At 41.4% G+C, this 16198-nt stretch overlaps 1 protein-coding gene across 1 annotated transcript in view; it reads right to left on the reverse strand.

Annotated features, from left to right (window-relative positions):
- PDE4A (phosphodiesterase 4A) overlaps window positions 1-9340 on the reverse strand; it is a 1515730-nt gene extending 1506390 nt beyond the window's left edge. Inside the window, exon 1 of the mRNA XM_044084565.1 lies at window positions 8295-9340. Within this exon, the coding sequence (XP_043940500.1) occupies window positions 8295-8563 (269 nt within the window). The 5' untranslated portion in view covers window positions 8564-9340. The remainder of the gene's footprint in view (window positions 1-8294) is intronic.
- Between the last annotated feature and the right edge of the window lie 6858 nt (window positions 9341-16198).

Below are 16198 nucleotides of genomic sequence, written 5' to 3' on the forward strand. Positions count from 1 at the left end.
ACGATCTGTCAGAACAATCACTGTTCCAAAAAAAAAAAAAAAAGAAAACACTTTAAAACATTTCATTAACTGGGGGTCTTCGTTCCCCCTACTTAAATATAGCAACTCTGAGACCGCACTACAGTGCCAAAAACGACAAAGTAATGAAGAGGCCAAGCACATTGTTTCCCAGGGAAAGAATTAAAAACAGCTTCGATATTTTGCCTTTTGAGTCTTTTATGTTCGACCAAGACACATTTGAAAGAATGCATCTTCGGTCTTGTAATAGGAACCCATTAAAACCCAACCCTCTACCACATGATCAAATGACTTCACCATCAACCATATGCTAGTGAAACTGTTATTACAAGGCTTTTCCTATAAACAGAAAAACTTAATTTGATGAAGGAAAAATGTCTATTTTATGATATACTCAGGTGTATGCGTCATACTAAGCAAAATGACAGCTATCAAACTAGTGCTGTGGATGGCCAAATAGATCACCCAGCCTGACTTTAACCATACATACGCCACAGCCAGTTTTATTCGGAGATACCTCTACCAAAAGGAACCTGTCTAAATATGACAAACAAGAGCAAGAAGGTGGCTCAAGGAGTGCCAAAAACAGTGATGTTGGAAATACTTTAGTAGTATTTGTAGTCAAAAGGAACAAAACATTGATTTTCTGACCCTGCTGGTCATGTCTGAATGTAATATAAACTGCTGCTGTTATAAAGCAGACAATTTTCCCTTAGTTGTCTGAAAGTAGAACCCATGTTTCTAAGTGTTAACCATGACCCTAGCAGTACAAAATTAGGACTACTGGAGATGAATGCATATGAATTTAGGATTACAGGAGAAAATGAATCTAAATACTACTAAGGTACAGCAATGTGTTACACCAAAGGCACAGCAATGTGTCACACTAAAGGTACAGCAATGTGTTACACCAAAGGCACAGCAATGTGTCACACTAAAGGTACAGCAAAGTGTCACACTGAAGGTACAGCAATTCGTTACACCAAAGGTACAGCAATGTGTTACACCAAAGGCACAGCAATGTGTTACACCAAAGGCACAGCAATGTGTCACACTAAAGGTACAGCAATGTGTCACACTGAAGGTACAGCAATGTGTCACACTAAAGGCACAGCAATGTGTCACACTAAAGGTACAGCAATGTGTCACACTAAAGGCACAGCAATGTGTCACACTAAAGGTACAGCAATGTGTCACACTAAAGGTACAGCAATGTGTCACACTGAAGGTACAGCAATGTGTCACAATGAAGGTACAGCAATGTGTCACACCAAAGGCACAGCAATGTGTCACACTAAAGGTACAGCAATGTGTCACAATGAAGGTACAGCAATTCGTTACACCAAAGGCACAGCAATGTGTCACACTGAAGGTACAGCAGTGTGTTACACCAAAGGTACAGCAATGTGTCACACTAAAGGTACAGCAATGTGTCACACTAAAGGCACAGCAATGTGTCACACTAAAGGTACAGCAATGTGTCACACTAAAGGTACAGCAATGTGTCACACTAAAGGCACAGCAATGTGTCACACTAAAGGTACAGCAATGTGTCACACTAAAGGTACAGCAATGTGTTACACCGAAGGTACAGCAATGTGTCACACTAAAGGTACAGCAATGTGCTACACTAAAGGCACAGCAGTGTGTTACACCAAAGGTACAGCAATGTGTCACACTAAAGGTACAGCAATGTGTTACACCAAAGGTACAGCAATGTGTCACACTAAAGGTACAGCAATGTGTTACACCAAAGTTACAGCAATGTGTCACACTGAAGGTACAGCAATGTGTTACACCGAAGGTACAGCAATGTGTTACACCAAAGGTACAGCAATGTGTCACACTAAAGGTACAGCAATGTGTTACACCAAAGGCACAGCAATGTGTCACACTAAAGGTACAGCAATGTGTCACACCAAAGGCACAGCAATGTGTTACACCAAAGGTACAGCAATGTGTCACACTGAAGGTACAGCAGTGTGTTACACCAAAGGTACAGCAATGTGTCACACTAAAGGTACAGCAATGTGTCACACTAAAGGTACAGCAATGTGTTACACCAAAGGTACAGCAATGTGTCACACTGAAGGTACAGCAGTGTGTTACACCAAAGGTACAGCAATGTGTCACACTAAAGGTACAGCAATGTGTCACACTAAAGGTACAGCAATGTGTTACACCAAAGGTACAGCAATGTGTCACACTAAAGGTACAGCAATGTGTCACACCAAAGGCACAGCAATGTGTCACACTAAAGGTACAGCAATGTGTCACACTAAAGTTACAGCAATGTGTTACACCAAAGGTACAGCAATGTGTCACACTAAAGGTACAGCAATGTGTCACACCAAAGGCACAGCAATGTGTTACACCAAAGGTACAGCAATGTGTCACACTGAAGGTACAGCAATGTGTTACACCAAAGGTACAGCAATGTGTCACACTAAAGGTACAGCAATGTGTCACACCAAAGGTACAGCAATGTGTCACACTAAAGGTACAGCAATGTGTTACACCAAAGGCACAGCAATGTGTCACACTAAAGGTACAGCAATGTGTCACAATGAAGGTACAGCAATGTGTTACACTAAAGGTACAGCAATGTGTCACACTAAAGGTACAGCAATGTGTCACAATGAAGGTACAGCAATGTGCTACACCAAAGGTACAGCAATGTGTCACACTAAAGGTACAGCAATGTGTCACACCAAAGGTACAGCAATGTGTCACACTAAAGGTACAGCAATGTGTCACACTAAAGGTACAGCAATGTGTTACACCAAAGGTACAGCAATGTGTCACACTAAAGGTACAGCAATGTGTCACACTAAAGGCACAGCAATGTGTCACACTAAAGGTACAGCAATGTGTCACACTAAAGGTACAGCAATGTGTTACACCGAAGGTACAGCAATGTGTCACACTAAAGGTACAGCAATGTGCTACACTAAAGGCACAGCAGTGTGTTACACCAAAGGTACAGCAATGTGTCACACTAAAGGTACAGCAATGTGTTACACCAAAGGTACAGCAATGTGTCACACTAAAGGTACAGCAATGTGTTACACCAAAGTTACAGCAATGTGTCACACTGAAGGTACAGCAATGTGTTACACCGAAGGTACAGCAATGTGTTACACCAAAGGTACAGCAATGTGTCACACTAAAGGTACAGCAATGTGTTACACCAAAGGCACAGCAATGTGTCACACTAAAGGTACAGCAATGTGTCACACCAAAGGCACAGCAATGTGTTACACCAAAGGTACAGCAATGTGTCACACTGAAGGTACAGCAGTGTGTCACACTAAAGGTACAGCAATGTGTCACACTAAAGGTACAGCAATGTGTCACACTAAAGGTACAGCAATGTGTTACACCAAAGGTACAGCAATGTGTCACACTGAAGGTACAGCAGTGTGTTACACCAAAGGTACAGCAATGTGTCACACTAAAGGTACAGCAATGTGTCACACTAAAGGTACAGCAATGTGTTACACCAAAGGTACAGCAATGTGTCACACTAAAGGTACAGCAATGTGTCACACCAAAGGCACAGCAATGTGTCACACTAAAGGTACAGCAATGTGTCACACTAAAGTTACAGCAATGTGTTACACCAAAGGTACAGCAATGTGTCACACTAAAGGTACAGCAATGTGTCACACCAAAGGCACAGCAATGTGTTACACCAAAGGTACAGCAATGTGTCACACTGAAGGTACAGCAATGTGTTACACCAAAGGTACAGCAATGTGTCACACTAAAGGTACAGCAATGTGTCACACCAAAGGTACAGCAATGTGTCACACTAAAGGTACAGCAATGTGTTACACCAAAGGTACAGCAATGTGTCACACTAAAGGTACAGCAATGTGTCACAATGAAGGTACAGCAGTGTGTTACACCAAAGGTACAGCAATGTGTCACACTAAAGGTACAGCAATGTGTCACACTAAAGGTACAGCAATGTGTTACACCAAAGGTACAGCAATGTGTCACACTAAAGGTACAGCAATGTGTCACACCAAAGGCACAGCAATGTGTCACACTAAAGGTACAGCAATGTGTCACACCAAAGGTACAGCAATGTGTCACACTGAAGGTACAGCAGTGTGTCACACTAAAGGTACAGCAATGTGTCACACTGAAGGTACAGCAGTGTGTTACACCAAAGGTACAGCAATGTGTCACACCAAAGGTACAGCAATGTGTCACAATGAAGGTACAGCAGTGTGTTACACCAAAGGTACAGCAATGTGTCACACTAAAGGTACAGCAATGTGTCACACTAAAGGTACAGCAGTGTGTTACACCAAAGGTACAGCAATGTGTCACACTAAAGGTACAGCAATGTGTCACACTAAAGGTACAGCAATGTGTTACACCAAAGGTACAGCAATGTGTCATACTAAAGGTACAGCAATGTGTCACACCAAAGGCACAGCAATGTGTCACACTAAAGGTACAGCAATGTGTCACACCAAAGGCACAGCAATGTGTCACACTAAAGGTACAGCAATGTGTTACACCAAAGGTACAGCAATGTGTCACACTAAAGGTACAGCAATGTGTTACACCGAAGGTACAGCAATGTGTCACACTAAAGGTACAGCAATGTGTCACACCAAAGGCACAGCAATGTGTCACACTAAAGGTACAGCAATGTGTTACACCAAAGGTACAGCAATGTGTCACACTAAAGGTACAGCAATGTGTTACACCGAAGGTACAGCAATGTGTCACACTGAAGGTACAGCAGTGTGTTACACCAAAGGTACAGCAATGTGTCACTGAAGGTACAGCAATGTGCTACACTAAAGGTACAGCAATGTGTCACACTGAAGGTACAGCAATGTGTCACACCAAAGGTACAGCAATGTGTCACACCAAAATGCTGCACTGTCAGGATGGATTGACCAAGCAAAGACCAAGCAACTTCAGCCACAAGAAATACTTCGATCTGTGACTCTGTACTTTTTTTGTTTTTATTGCAGTGTTTGATTTTTAAAAGTATGTAGCAGATGGGATTACTCCTGAACATTTAGAACAAAGCCCATGCATGCTTCAAAACTGCATCGTGATACTGTTTTTTCTTTCATGTACACATCTTTTATAACACATGCCATCAGTTTAATTGTTTGCTTATAAATATCTTAGTGTAGAAATTTTAACATCATCTACTTCTGAGTACCCATTAAATATTGGCAGTTCAGTTTATTTATCCCTAGACCAGTACTTGTACAGTTATGTACAACACTACAGAATAGATAATCTGTTAAACAACTACATGAACAATCCAAATATGTTGCTTAACAAGGAGAAATGAGGGGTGTGCACAGGAGGTGAAAAAATAGTACAATTCCCTGCCTTACAGTAGTATTAATTTGTGTTCGATTCCCATTTCAGGCATGCATTCAACTTTATTTAACTATCCAGGTTAATATATGATATTATCAACACTAATCATTTGGGTATGTTCTGGAAAGAAAAATAACCACCACATCTATGAAAAAAAAATCACTGGTTAAGTAAGTATATGCAGAAAGCTGCTGTACAGGTCCAAACGAGAATGTTTCGGTAAGAGGGCAGAGCAGACTGACACAGCTACTATAAAGTAGTGTGCTGTGGACAAGTGAACACAGAACAGAGTGTGACAGTGAATGCGACAGGCAGAAGAAGCAACATTGTTGAAACAGATATGCATTTTGTATTTGGTGTTGTCAGTGTCTACAGTCACTGGGGCGATGCAAGATGCAAGAAAACGAGAAGCTTCCCAAATGACTGCGTTAGAGGGCAGAACAGACCGACGCAGCTACTTTAAACCAGTATGCTGTGGACAACTGACCATAGAACCCAGTGTGATAGTGAATGTGACAGACAGAAGAAGCAACTATGTTAACAAGATGCAAGAAAACAAGACAGGAACTAAGGTTTTGCTTCCTCAGTGCACTAATATTTGACTGTACAAGGCCAAAACTGTGGTAAGTGACTAGCTGCTAGTTACAGTGGGGAGTTGAGGATAATGTTTCCTACATTTCTTGATAACTGCAGGTGTAGAAATGTGTAGGTATGGGCATATACTTTGCTGGAGGTGCATAAATCAAGAGCCAGAAACATGTTATATTCTTGGGATGAGTGTGTGGTCCTAAAGCAGTGCAAGTGAGTTAAGCCACGTGAAATACTAGTACCAGAGAATATACGCAAAGCAGCACAAATAACTGCAGGCCATTCCTTAGACAATTCATGTCCCCACAACATACCTCTCAACCTCTAAGTACAAGAAATCTGGAAAAAGCCAACAGCAATGGGCAAATGTCCAAAATATTGCTCTTACAAACTTAGAAAGTTGCTAGAATAACAGTTTTTGTATTATCATGTATTTTCTGAAGTTTATGAAGCCTGAAACTCAAATGCATGTCATTATCTAGTGACTTCAATCCTCAATGATTTGCTAGAAAACAACAGATTTTATGAGGTGCAGGCAAAAAATGCGAGGCAAAAATCTGGACAGAGTTAAGCTGTATGCCCCAGGGTAGCATATGTAACAACAAGCACAAAACTGCTACATTGTTGTACCCATGTCAGTCCCCAGAGCAGTACACTAATTATAAAAACAAATATGATACATTTGTAGCCTCTGTATATATATGGTGTATGAGGTGAAATCCTTAATCATGAGACATGATTAATGATCATTGGAGTTCTGGGAAAGTCAAGGAAGGAGGGTGGGGGTAAGTTTTCATCATGGAAAGAGAGGCAGTCTGGGTCCCTTCTGTGCTAGTAGTTACCAGAGAGAAAGAGATGAGAGACAGAGGCTGGGGTGGTGGTGTGTTAGTCCTTGCAAAGCAGTGGACTAGAAATGTGTACTCTATGCTGCAGATCCATGTTCATTAGGTAACCTTCAGTGCATGTGTGTGTTCACAAAAACTAGTGCAGTGCAGGCTTTTATGTAAAAAAAAGAGCACACATTGGCTGTCAGTGGTGAGGATAGGGACAGTGTAAGAAAAATGCATCGGCTTCTATAATTGCCTGGATGATGGCCATTTGTCAGCTTCTGGCCCCCACCAGTGGCCACTGAAGCAGCCACTGTAACACAATATGAAATAGTGAGAAGGGGAACACCTGGGAAAATATAATACATCTAGAGGACAAAGTGCATTCCTGGGGTAGCACATACGACTATAAAGACAAGCATGGTTCTTCTTGACATCAGGATATCTCTGTATTACAGCACAAACGACTATAGGCTCACACATAATGCAGTTCTGTGTTTAACATAGCCCCTGAGTGCCACACACATTACTGCAGCACCAATATTATACACCTGTCATACGACAGCACTTTCATGAAGTAAATGAGACAGAAGGCACAGACATGGTATGCTCCTAGGGTCAGAGCATAGGCCTAACGTGGCACACGTGAATTTGCAGACAAACATCATACATCTGTGAGATTGCTGTACATCCTTAGATTAATTCAACACAACTTATTTGTGGGTTCAGAGTAAAGTCCCAGGACTGCAAATGCAAATACAAGTTAAATAAAGCAGCAGAGGTGACTACAAGTTCTAATATACCACGTTCCTGGGACCAGAGTAAGGTCTCTAAGCAGCACATGTGACAAGAGACTTTAATGTGTCACATTCCTGGGGCAAAAGAGAAGTCTCCAAGCAGCACAGTTGTTACAAACTGTAGTGTATCACATTTATGGCACAAGAGTAAGGTTTCACAGCAACATGGATATTTACAAGTACAAACATGGCATTGTCATGGGATGTGAACATACCCCTACAGCTGTACACACGACTGGAGAAAAAAAAACATCAATACAATAAATAAACACAAACAGCTATCCTAATAACTGCACAGTCACTGCAATCTAAAAGTAAACAGCTATCCTGATGAGATTACAGAAACACAGTTAACTGCATTATGAATATATTGCACTACCATTCGATGTCTTAGGTTCAGAATGACCCTGTGAGGGTTCATCGTCAGTGTCAACCAACTACAGCAGTTCCAGAGAACCTGCAAGTGCAACATGGGGGGAATCAATCTACATTGTTTCACAACGGCATGTCTCCTACTACAGAAAGATGAAACTCAGAATCAAGGTAGAAATGTGTGATTAACATATGAATGGTGCTAAGGTTTGAACTAACTAAAAGCCAAGGAAAAAATATATAGTAGTTAGCCACAAAAGAAAAAGAATATGCAAAGATTTAAAAAAATCAGTAGTAGGGTTATCTCTCAGTGCCACATATACTGTACCTCATTTGGGAATAGGCCCTCCGTTTCTGACATTCCTGAATGCTCCTGTTCACTTTCAACTTTCTTAAAAAAGTCTGAGAGTTACGTGAAGAGGTATTTCCAAAACTAAACCTGGACGAAACCGGCATCTTTGGGGGACAATGCTCCGAGTTCTGTGAATCAGTGGGGGAGAATGTAGGAGAGCAGGGTAGAAAAGCATCATCCTCTTCCATTGCAAACCGCTCCAGCTCTGGGATATTTGGTAAAGTCTGCCGCCTATACTGCTCCATGGTAAGCGATGACTGATACTTGGAAAACTCTGACTTAATGTTCACCCCTGTTGTGTAGGCAATCCTCAGATGACTATTTATTCACTGGTGCTTCAAAATACCTCTCTTCTGGTGAATTGTTTTTCCCGGTCTTGTTGTAAAGTGAAATTAAATTTTGTTTATTTACTCCTGTTTGTTTGTTTGTTCTGCAACACAATACGGAAGCCTCAGAATTATGACTGTTGTGAATATTTTTAGGGCAAAAATACTCAGCAGTTCCACCTTTCAGCTGTACAGTCTTAAAACAGTTGAATTTTTAAAATGATGCAGTAAGTTAAAAAAATGCAATGCCTTTAGAACCCAACTTTTCTGCAGATCTGCAATCATACTTCAAAAAAGTCTTTTGTTAATCTTGAAGAATGAGGATGCAAAACTATGGGGGAAAACAATATGAACAATGCATTGCACTCTCTCAGGGACAGTGAGTAAAGGAAGTCTGAAACATCAAAAGTTCTGCTTGTGTAGTTCCCTAACATCTGAAAAAGTGTGTCACATGGCCATCAAAGTGAGGTCAGACAACTGTCACACCCCTCTCACAGGGAGTGCCATCCGTCTTTGATGACACACATACCTATATGGTGCCTTCAGAAACAGCATATATTTAAATAAATGCAATCACTCAGCTGTGTCACTCTCATTCTGTACTAACAGCTTCCCTATTTCAAACTATATACACATTCTCATATACTGCTTTATCTCCTCAGGATGAACAGTCTTGCAAGTACATTAGCCAATGAATAAACATAAGAAATTAAACAAATGAAAACTGTATTATCAATTAAATAATTACTAGTAATATGACGACGTGTACAGCGGAACTCCAGATCTGAAGGTCTGTCTGTCTTTAGAAGAAGCCAAACAGAAATGAAGGCATACATTCTTCATGCGCACTGCAAAAAACAGTTAAGCTAGATTTTGGAAGTTGCTTTTAGGAAATGAAATTGTCTTTCCACGAGATCAGATGGTGAAATCTTGCTTAGTTTTTCACTGCCCTTAGTTCAATTTATTCCATTCAGAGCTAATAGATTACACTGACTGTTTTCCATATCAAGGGAACAGATCTTTGCCTAGTCTCCTCAGCAGGCAGAAGCGGCACAAAGCAGACATCTCCACATCGTACGAACATGCAAATAGAAGTCCTGCAATGCTTAGCTCAAGAGGAATATTGAAGTAGGCATTCTATGACGTGAGGGACTTCACTTTTAAAAGTCAAGGGCACACCATTCAATAAATATAGTTGTGCGTGGGCTGGCACATAAGTGCAGAAATATGCAACATTAAAGAAAAAAAATCTGCCTGCTCACGGGTCTGTCTTACACATTGAACTCCTAAAATAAAACTCAGTGCTGGTTATAAAATGCTTTTAGTAAGCAGATGAACTGTTTGTTTCTCTGGCACAAAGCACTCCTGCCTCACAAAAGAAGAACTACGTACACTATGCTGATCAAATACTTTATACGTGTACCGTAGCTTGAAAACACGCCCCCCCCCCCACAGACACACACACACACACACACACACACACACACACACACACACACACACACACACACACACACACACACACACACACACACACACACACACACACTTGACAAACTGCTGCAGCATTTGCTTCAAAAGGCATAGATACGATCAACCAATGTTTCTCTTATCAACAAAGAATAGCCAAACCCATTTCCTCATTAAACTGCTGGCAGACTCTTACAACACACTGGAAGGAAGCTGTTTGCATTGCTATAGACATAAACGGACGTTCTGTTAAAGGAGAAATGGTTCCAGTCACCTCAAGTGAGGGACTTGTCTCAGTGCACATCTTGAAAAAAAAATAAAGTAAATAAAAACTCACTAAATTACACTTTACTAAAGGACAAAACATTGTTTAACTCTGAGCATGCCGACTGTCAAAAGAACTTTTGCTATAACCATAAATCCCAGAATTCCCAGCAGATGATGCCATTGCTAAGCAATAGAAGTGATTTGTCAGCATACGTCAGAAAGTTTGACAAGTTTAAAGCAGGTGTTTGCTTATTTTGATCTTCCTAGAACTAAATGCAGATCCCTGCTCCCCATCACATAAATGTAGTGAGTCTAGGAATGACAGATGAAATACAAAATGAAAACCCAGAAGTTATAAAATATATTAGCTACAGGTTACCAAATCTTCCACTATTTTAATCCAGGACTGACATCTGTTTTTTTCCCTGTAAATGTCAATCTGATTAGTCTTCCAAATAGTTTGTTAAGAAAGTGTCTGGGTTCACTTGTCAGAATCAAAACGGGGTGCTGATATTCTTCAGTATTTATAAAGATTGCATATGGCAAATGACATTCAGACAAGTAAGATATAAGTGAAGATGGAGTGTGCGTGACTGATATTCCTGCATACCCAAGAAGTTATGCTGCAAGCCCCCCACCCCACCAACAAAAACACTATAGAGACCCTACTTTTGCATCTGGTAACATATGTACCATGCATGAACAGGTAGAGTCCTGTTGATCTTTTAAAATGGCTGCCTGCATTTGTGTGTGTCTTAATGTTTAAGCAGTTTAGATAAAATAAGCATGCATATTTTTTTCCGTATTTTGATGTAAAACAACTAATTTCAGTGTAGCTGAAACAATATAACTCAGCTGTCCTTACAGCTGCAGGGTCTTGGGTTTAGTCCTATGTTCCAATTACTGCCTGTGTGAAATTGGTATGTCTCCCCTCTGTGTTCTAAATATTCTTTCTTCCTTACCAAAACACGTTGCTCGACAGGTTATTATAAAAAGGGACCATTTCAGTTTACTGGTTAACACATAAATACACTAAATTAAATGAAAGCACATTTCTTGGTTGCTAAACGGTCCAATCCAGAGAGTTATTCTGAAGTTACAGTGGATTGCTTTCATGGGTACATGCCAGCAAACTGAATGCCAAAGAACCCAAACTTCCAGCAAATTAAATTATATGAGTAAAACTGCACTCCAGTAGAAAAGGTTTTTAATCAAAAATACTCCATGGTCACTCAACACTGCAGAAAGAGCCATGCCTACCTACATTAAAAGCCTGTCCTACTCTGTTTCCCATACACTGCAAACACAAACTTACAAAATAAAACCACAGTGGCAGTACAACAGATTGTAACACAATAAAAAAAGTATAGAATTTAATCTATCCCATCAAATGGAAATTTCACACAGAAACTACACAAATGCAACATTCCTGTACATCATTTGACATAAATGACAGAAACAAAATTTTAAAAAATCGTTTTTAGGTCAAAGACATTCTTCCTGATTTCACATTTGCTTTCAAAATTACTCTTTGCCATAAAGTCCTACATGGAACTAGATGGAAATAAAATACTTCATAAGATGCAGTTCGATAAAGGACATACGTAAAATGAGGTTGGGCAGGTGAACACGTATCTTGTGAACTCTATGAAAGGACAGCTCTGCAGACTTGTAAAATCATATTATAGGTTCATAGATTTATAGCTATACACTAATTGTTTCCTATGTATCATGGGCATTTACTAGGAGGCAGTATGTTATGAAGTTTCTAGAGGTTATGTGTGTGTGTGTGTGGGGGGGGGTATATTAGTTTGGGCATTACTATCTGCCTCATGGGGACCAGACCTGGGATGAATGTCTAATTTCCCATCCATTGGTCAAGGTTACATTTAAATGGGGTTAGGGATGGATTCTGCTTCACATGGATGTGAAGTCTGTTCATAGGTTCATAGCTTTATACTAGGCTAATGACCACTAGGTCTTTACAAGCCTAGCTGTGCAACCCAACAAAGTTCTGTCCCCAAGTTCCTATATGGTGGGGTATGTAGGGGGTATGTTATTTGGGGGTGAACTTACTGCTGACCTCTGTTCATCAGAGACATGGGGGGTAGACTGTGGGTGAATTTGCAATTTCCCATCTAATGATCACGGTTTCTTTTGAATAGGGTTAGGGATGAACTCAGCTTCACATATATGAGAAGCTCATTGCATAGCACGGGGATCCTTTGAGACACAAATCAGTCTCTCCAGCATGTTCTGTTTATGTCACAGATAAAGTTCAGATCCATGGATCTAGTGTTTCTGGTGCTGTTTATTTTATGGATGTGCAAGAGACCCATCAGAGCTAGCTGTGAGGATGCCTTTTATGCCAAGCATGGATCACCTCTCAGTAACCTGTAAGAGACCCAGTACAGAGAAGGGGCTTTAATGCGATCTATGTAGGACAGGCTATTCATACTTTGGATTCTCCTGGTGAGGAACCTTTGAGGAGATTACAACTGTTGCAAGTACCTGGATAGGTAAATTCCAAAGGGGCATTTTGCTCAGTGATGGGTCTGATAAGGGCCAAGCAGAATGGTACTATAACTTCCTTGGACCTGGATGCCGTACCCTTGCTTATGAGTTGGGTGACACAGAATGATTTGGTTACAGTCTTGATAATGTCTTGGTTTAAGGCCAGATCACTGTCTACAAGTCTTCCTAGATCACTATCAGGTCAACTCTTACGGGTGTTTTATTGACATAGTAATTAGCTTGGGTGGATGATTTCCCACTTGGCACTATAATGCATTTCTTAGCATTGAGTTTTAATCCATGACTTTGGCTCCAGTCATTTGTTTGTGTTAGACCCTCTTGTAGGATGTTACTGTTGTAGGGGAGATCTAAGATAGCTCCCAATTTACAGTCATCTGAGAACTTGGTAAGCCAGAGCCCCTTAACATTACCCTTTACTTGCATGAAGCACATGCTAAACAGGAGTGAGCCCAGCACAGAGCCCAGGGGTACTCTGCTAGTCACTGGTCTCCTGGTGGAGGTGGTCTCACCGATCTTGACTTGGGTCCTATCTCTGGGCCATCCATGAATCCAAGGAGTTATGTAGGGATTTATGCCTAGTCCGGAGAATTAGTCACCAATACAGGAGTGGATTATTGTATTGAATGCCTTGGCCAAGTCAAGGTAAGCAGTGTGCTCCATCTTCCCCTCACTCATAGCCTTGGTGACCGTCTCAAAGAAATCTACCAGACTGAAAAAACAAACTGAAACTGGGATGGGTCCAGCGTGTAGGTTGCCAATGTCCTTGTTGATCATTTCCATGCTAATTTGTTCCATGGCTTTGCATATCTGACTTGTCAGACCAATGGTTCTGTAGTTCATGGGATTGGTTGAGGGTTGACCCTTATGAAGAGGGATGACCTCTGCGGCACTCCATTCACCTGGCACGGAACCTGTTTTGAGGCTGTAGTTTAAGAGTGCCTGAAGTGGTCCTGTTAAGTCATATTTTAAGCTATTTAGGAGGTGACTGGGGATATTGTCAGAGCCCACTGAACAATATTTTAGGCCTTAGCAAGTGCCACCAGGACCTCCTACCTGTTGATAGTTGGGGATATGCTAGAAGGGATTTCATGGGGACTAGTGAAGGGAGTGAGGGGGTGAAGTTAGAGCTAAATTTATCAGCCAGTGGATTTACTATGTCTCTCTGGGCAGTGAAAATTGTGCCATTTATCAGCAGTTCTCCACACTGCTGAGTGTTACCTTTAAGGTCCTTGACATAGCTGAAGAAAGCCTTGTGATAGTCCTTAGCCTGGGAGGCTATCCTGACCTCATAATTAGCCTTATTGGACTTTATTAGACTTTTTAGTTTCTTATTATGTTGAATCAGAGAACTTTTGTCTCTTTGAGGATTGCTCTTTCTGGTTTTGGCCATGACTTTTTTCTTTTGTTTTTATATATATATATATATATATATACACACACACACACACACACACACACACACACACACACATATATATATATATATATATATATATATACACACACACACACACTCACACACACACACACACACACACACACACACACACACACACACACACACACACACACACACACACACACACACACACACACACACACACACACACACACACACACACACACACACACACACACACACACACACACACACACACCCTGTTAAGCTAAGGATTCCACAAGTTGGGTTTATTTTACGTGTTAGATCTGCACTTGTTTCTGGTAGGTATGGCAGCCTCAATGCAGTCATTTACACGTCGTACTGAGTTTCTGTAAATAATTCTGCATAAACCAGAAAGAATTAGTCCAAAATGATACAAAAATCACTGAACCCACAGACATTGCCAACATACTGGCAGACAGGTTCAGTGCAAACTTCACCCTCCCCTAAAGGAGAGATAACTATCCCAGCCGAGTGTAGCCTCCCGGACATCTCAAATGCGCAGGTGAAAGCTGCTCTCTCTAAAGCTAAAAACACAGCATCAATGGGACCGGATGGTGTCCCCCTAAATGAGGAATTAAACCCGCACATAAGGCAGCTGTTTAATCTCAGCCTTACCACAGGATCAGGAGTGGCGCACGGCAACTGTGGTCCCACTCCACATAAGCTTAACAAGTCTAGTCTGCAAAGCTATGGAGAGGATCATAATGGAGCTCATAAACAAAGATATAGGGACTTGCAGACATTGGACCCGACCCAGTTTGGCTTTGTCAAGGGAAGATCATGCCTTTTGAACTTGGTTGACTTCTTGAAACAGTCACCAAGGCCATTGATGAGGAAAGGCAGTCCATACAGCCTACCTTGACCTTGCAAGGCTTTCGACACAATACCCCACTCGGGTATTGTAGAAAAACTACCAGCTTAAATGTAAACCCATATGTCACAAGATGGGTTGCAAAGGACAGAACCCACAGGGTTAGAGTTGCTGGCGCTGTGTCAGACTCCAAGCCGGTCACAAGTGGTGTCCCACAGGGCTCGGTCCTTGGCCCCTATTGTTTACAGGCCAACATGGGAGGACTTTGACAAAGTTTGCAGACGACTGCAAACTGGGCCATAGTGGAAAGTGCATCGGACACGGATATCCTTCAGAAGGGACTCACGGAAACAGATAGCTGGTGCCAGAGCCATGGCCTGAAGTTACAAAAATGTATAGTCATACCCTGGAAAAACAAGGTAACCCCAAGCTACCATATAGGTGGCAATCCACTAAGCACAGAACAGGTTATCAGGGACCTGGGGACCCAGGTTGACAGTAGCCTTTCTTTTGACACTCACATTGCTAAAGTGGTTAGAAAGACCTTCTACATTGCCCACCTGATCATGAAGGGATTCACATCCAGATCTAGTGAGGTCATTGTTCCCTGTACTCTTCACTTATCAGACCAATGATCGAGTACAATGCCCCATTCGGGATGTATCTCACCCGACATCTGCAGCAATTGGAGAGACCCCAAAAGTTCCTCACCAAAAGGATAAAGGGACTCCAAAATCTGTCATATGCTGCCAGATTGAAGAAACTCCAGCTCTATTCAGTCGCATACCATCTGCTCAGAGGTGACATGTGCCTGACACACAAGGCCATGTCCAACCGAATTAATGGACATGCTCCACCTCAAGAAATCCAAATCCACCAAAACCACTAGAGCAAGCGACTTAAACCTTGGATATAAATAGGACGTGCTGGAGGGATAGATTTATCACTCAGAGACTCCTATGCTGTGGAATAAAATCCCGGTCCATGTGAGGCAGAGCACCTTGCTGACTCTGTTCAAGAGAAATCT

The sequence above is a fragment of the Protopterus annectens genome, chromosome 9.part0, assembly GCF_019279795.1.
Source record: "Protopterus annectens isolate FY-2018-M chromosome 9.part0, PAN1.0, whole genome shotgun sequence".
NCBI classification, from domain to species: domain Eukaryota; kingdom Metazoa; phylum Chordata; order Ceratodontiformes; family Protopteridae; genus Protopterus; species Protopterus annectens.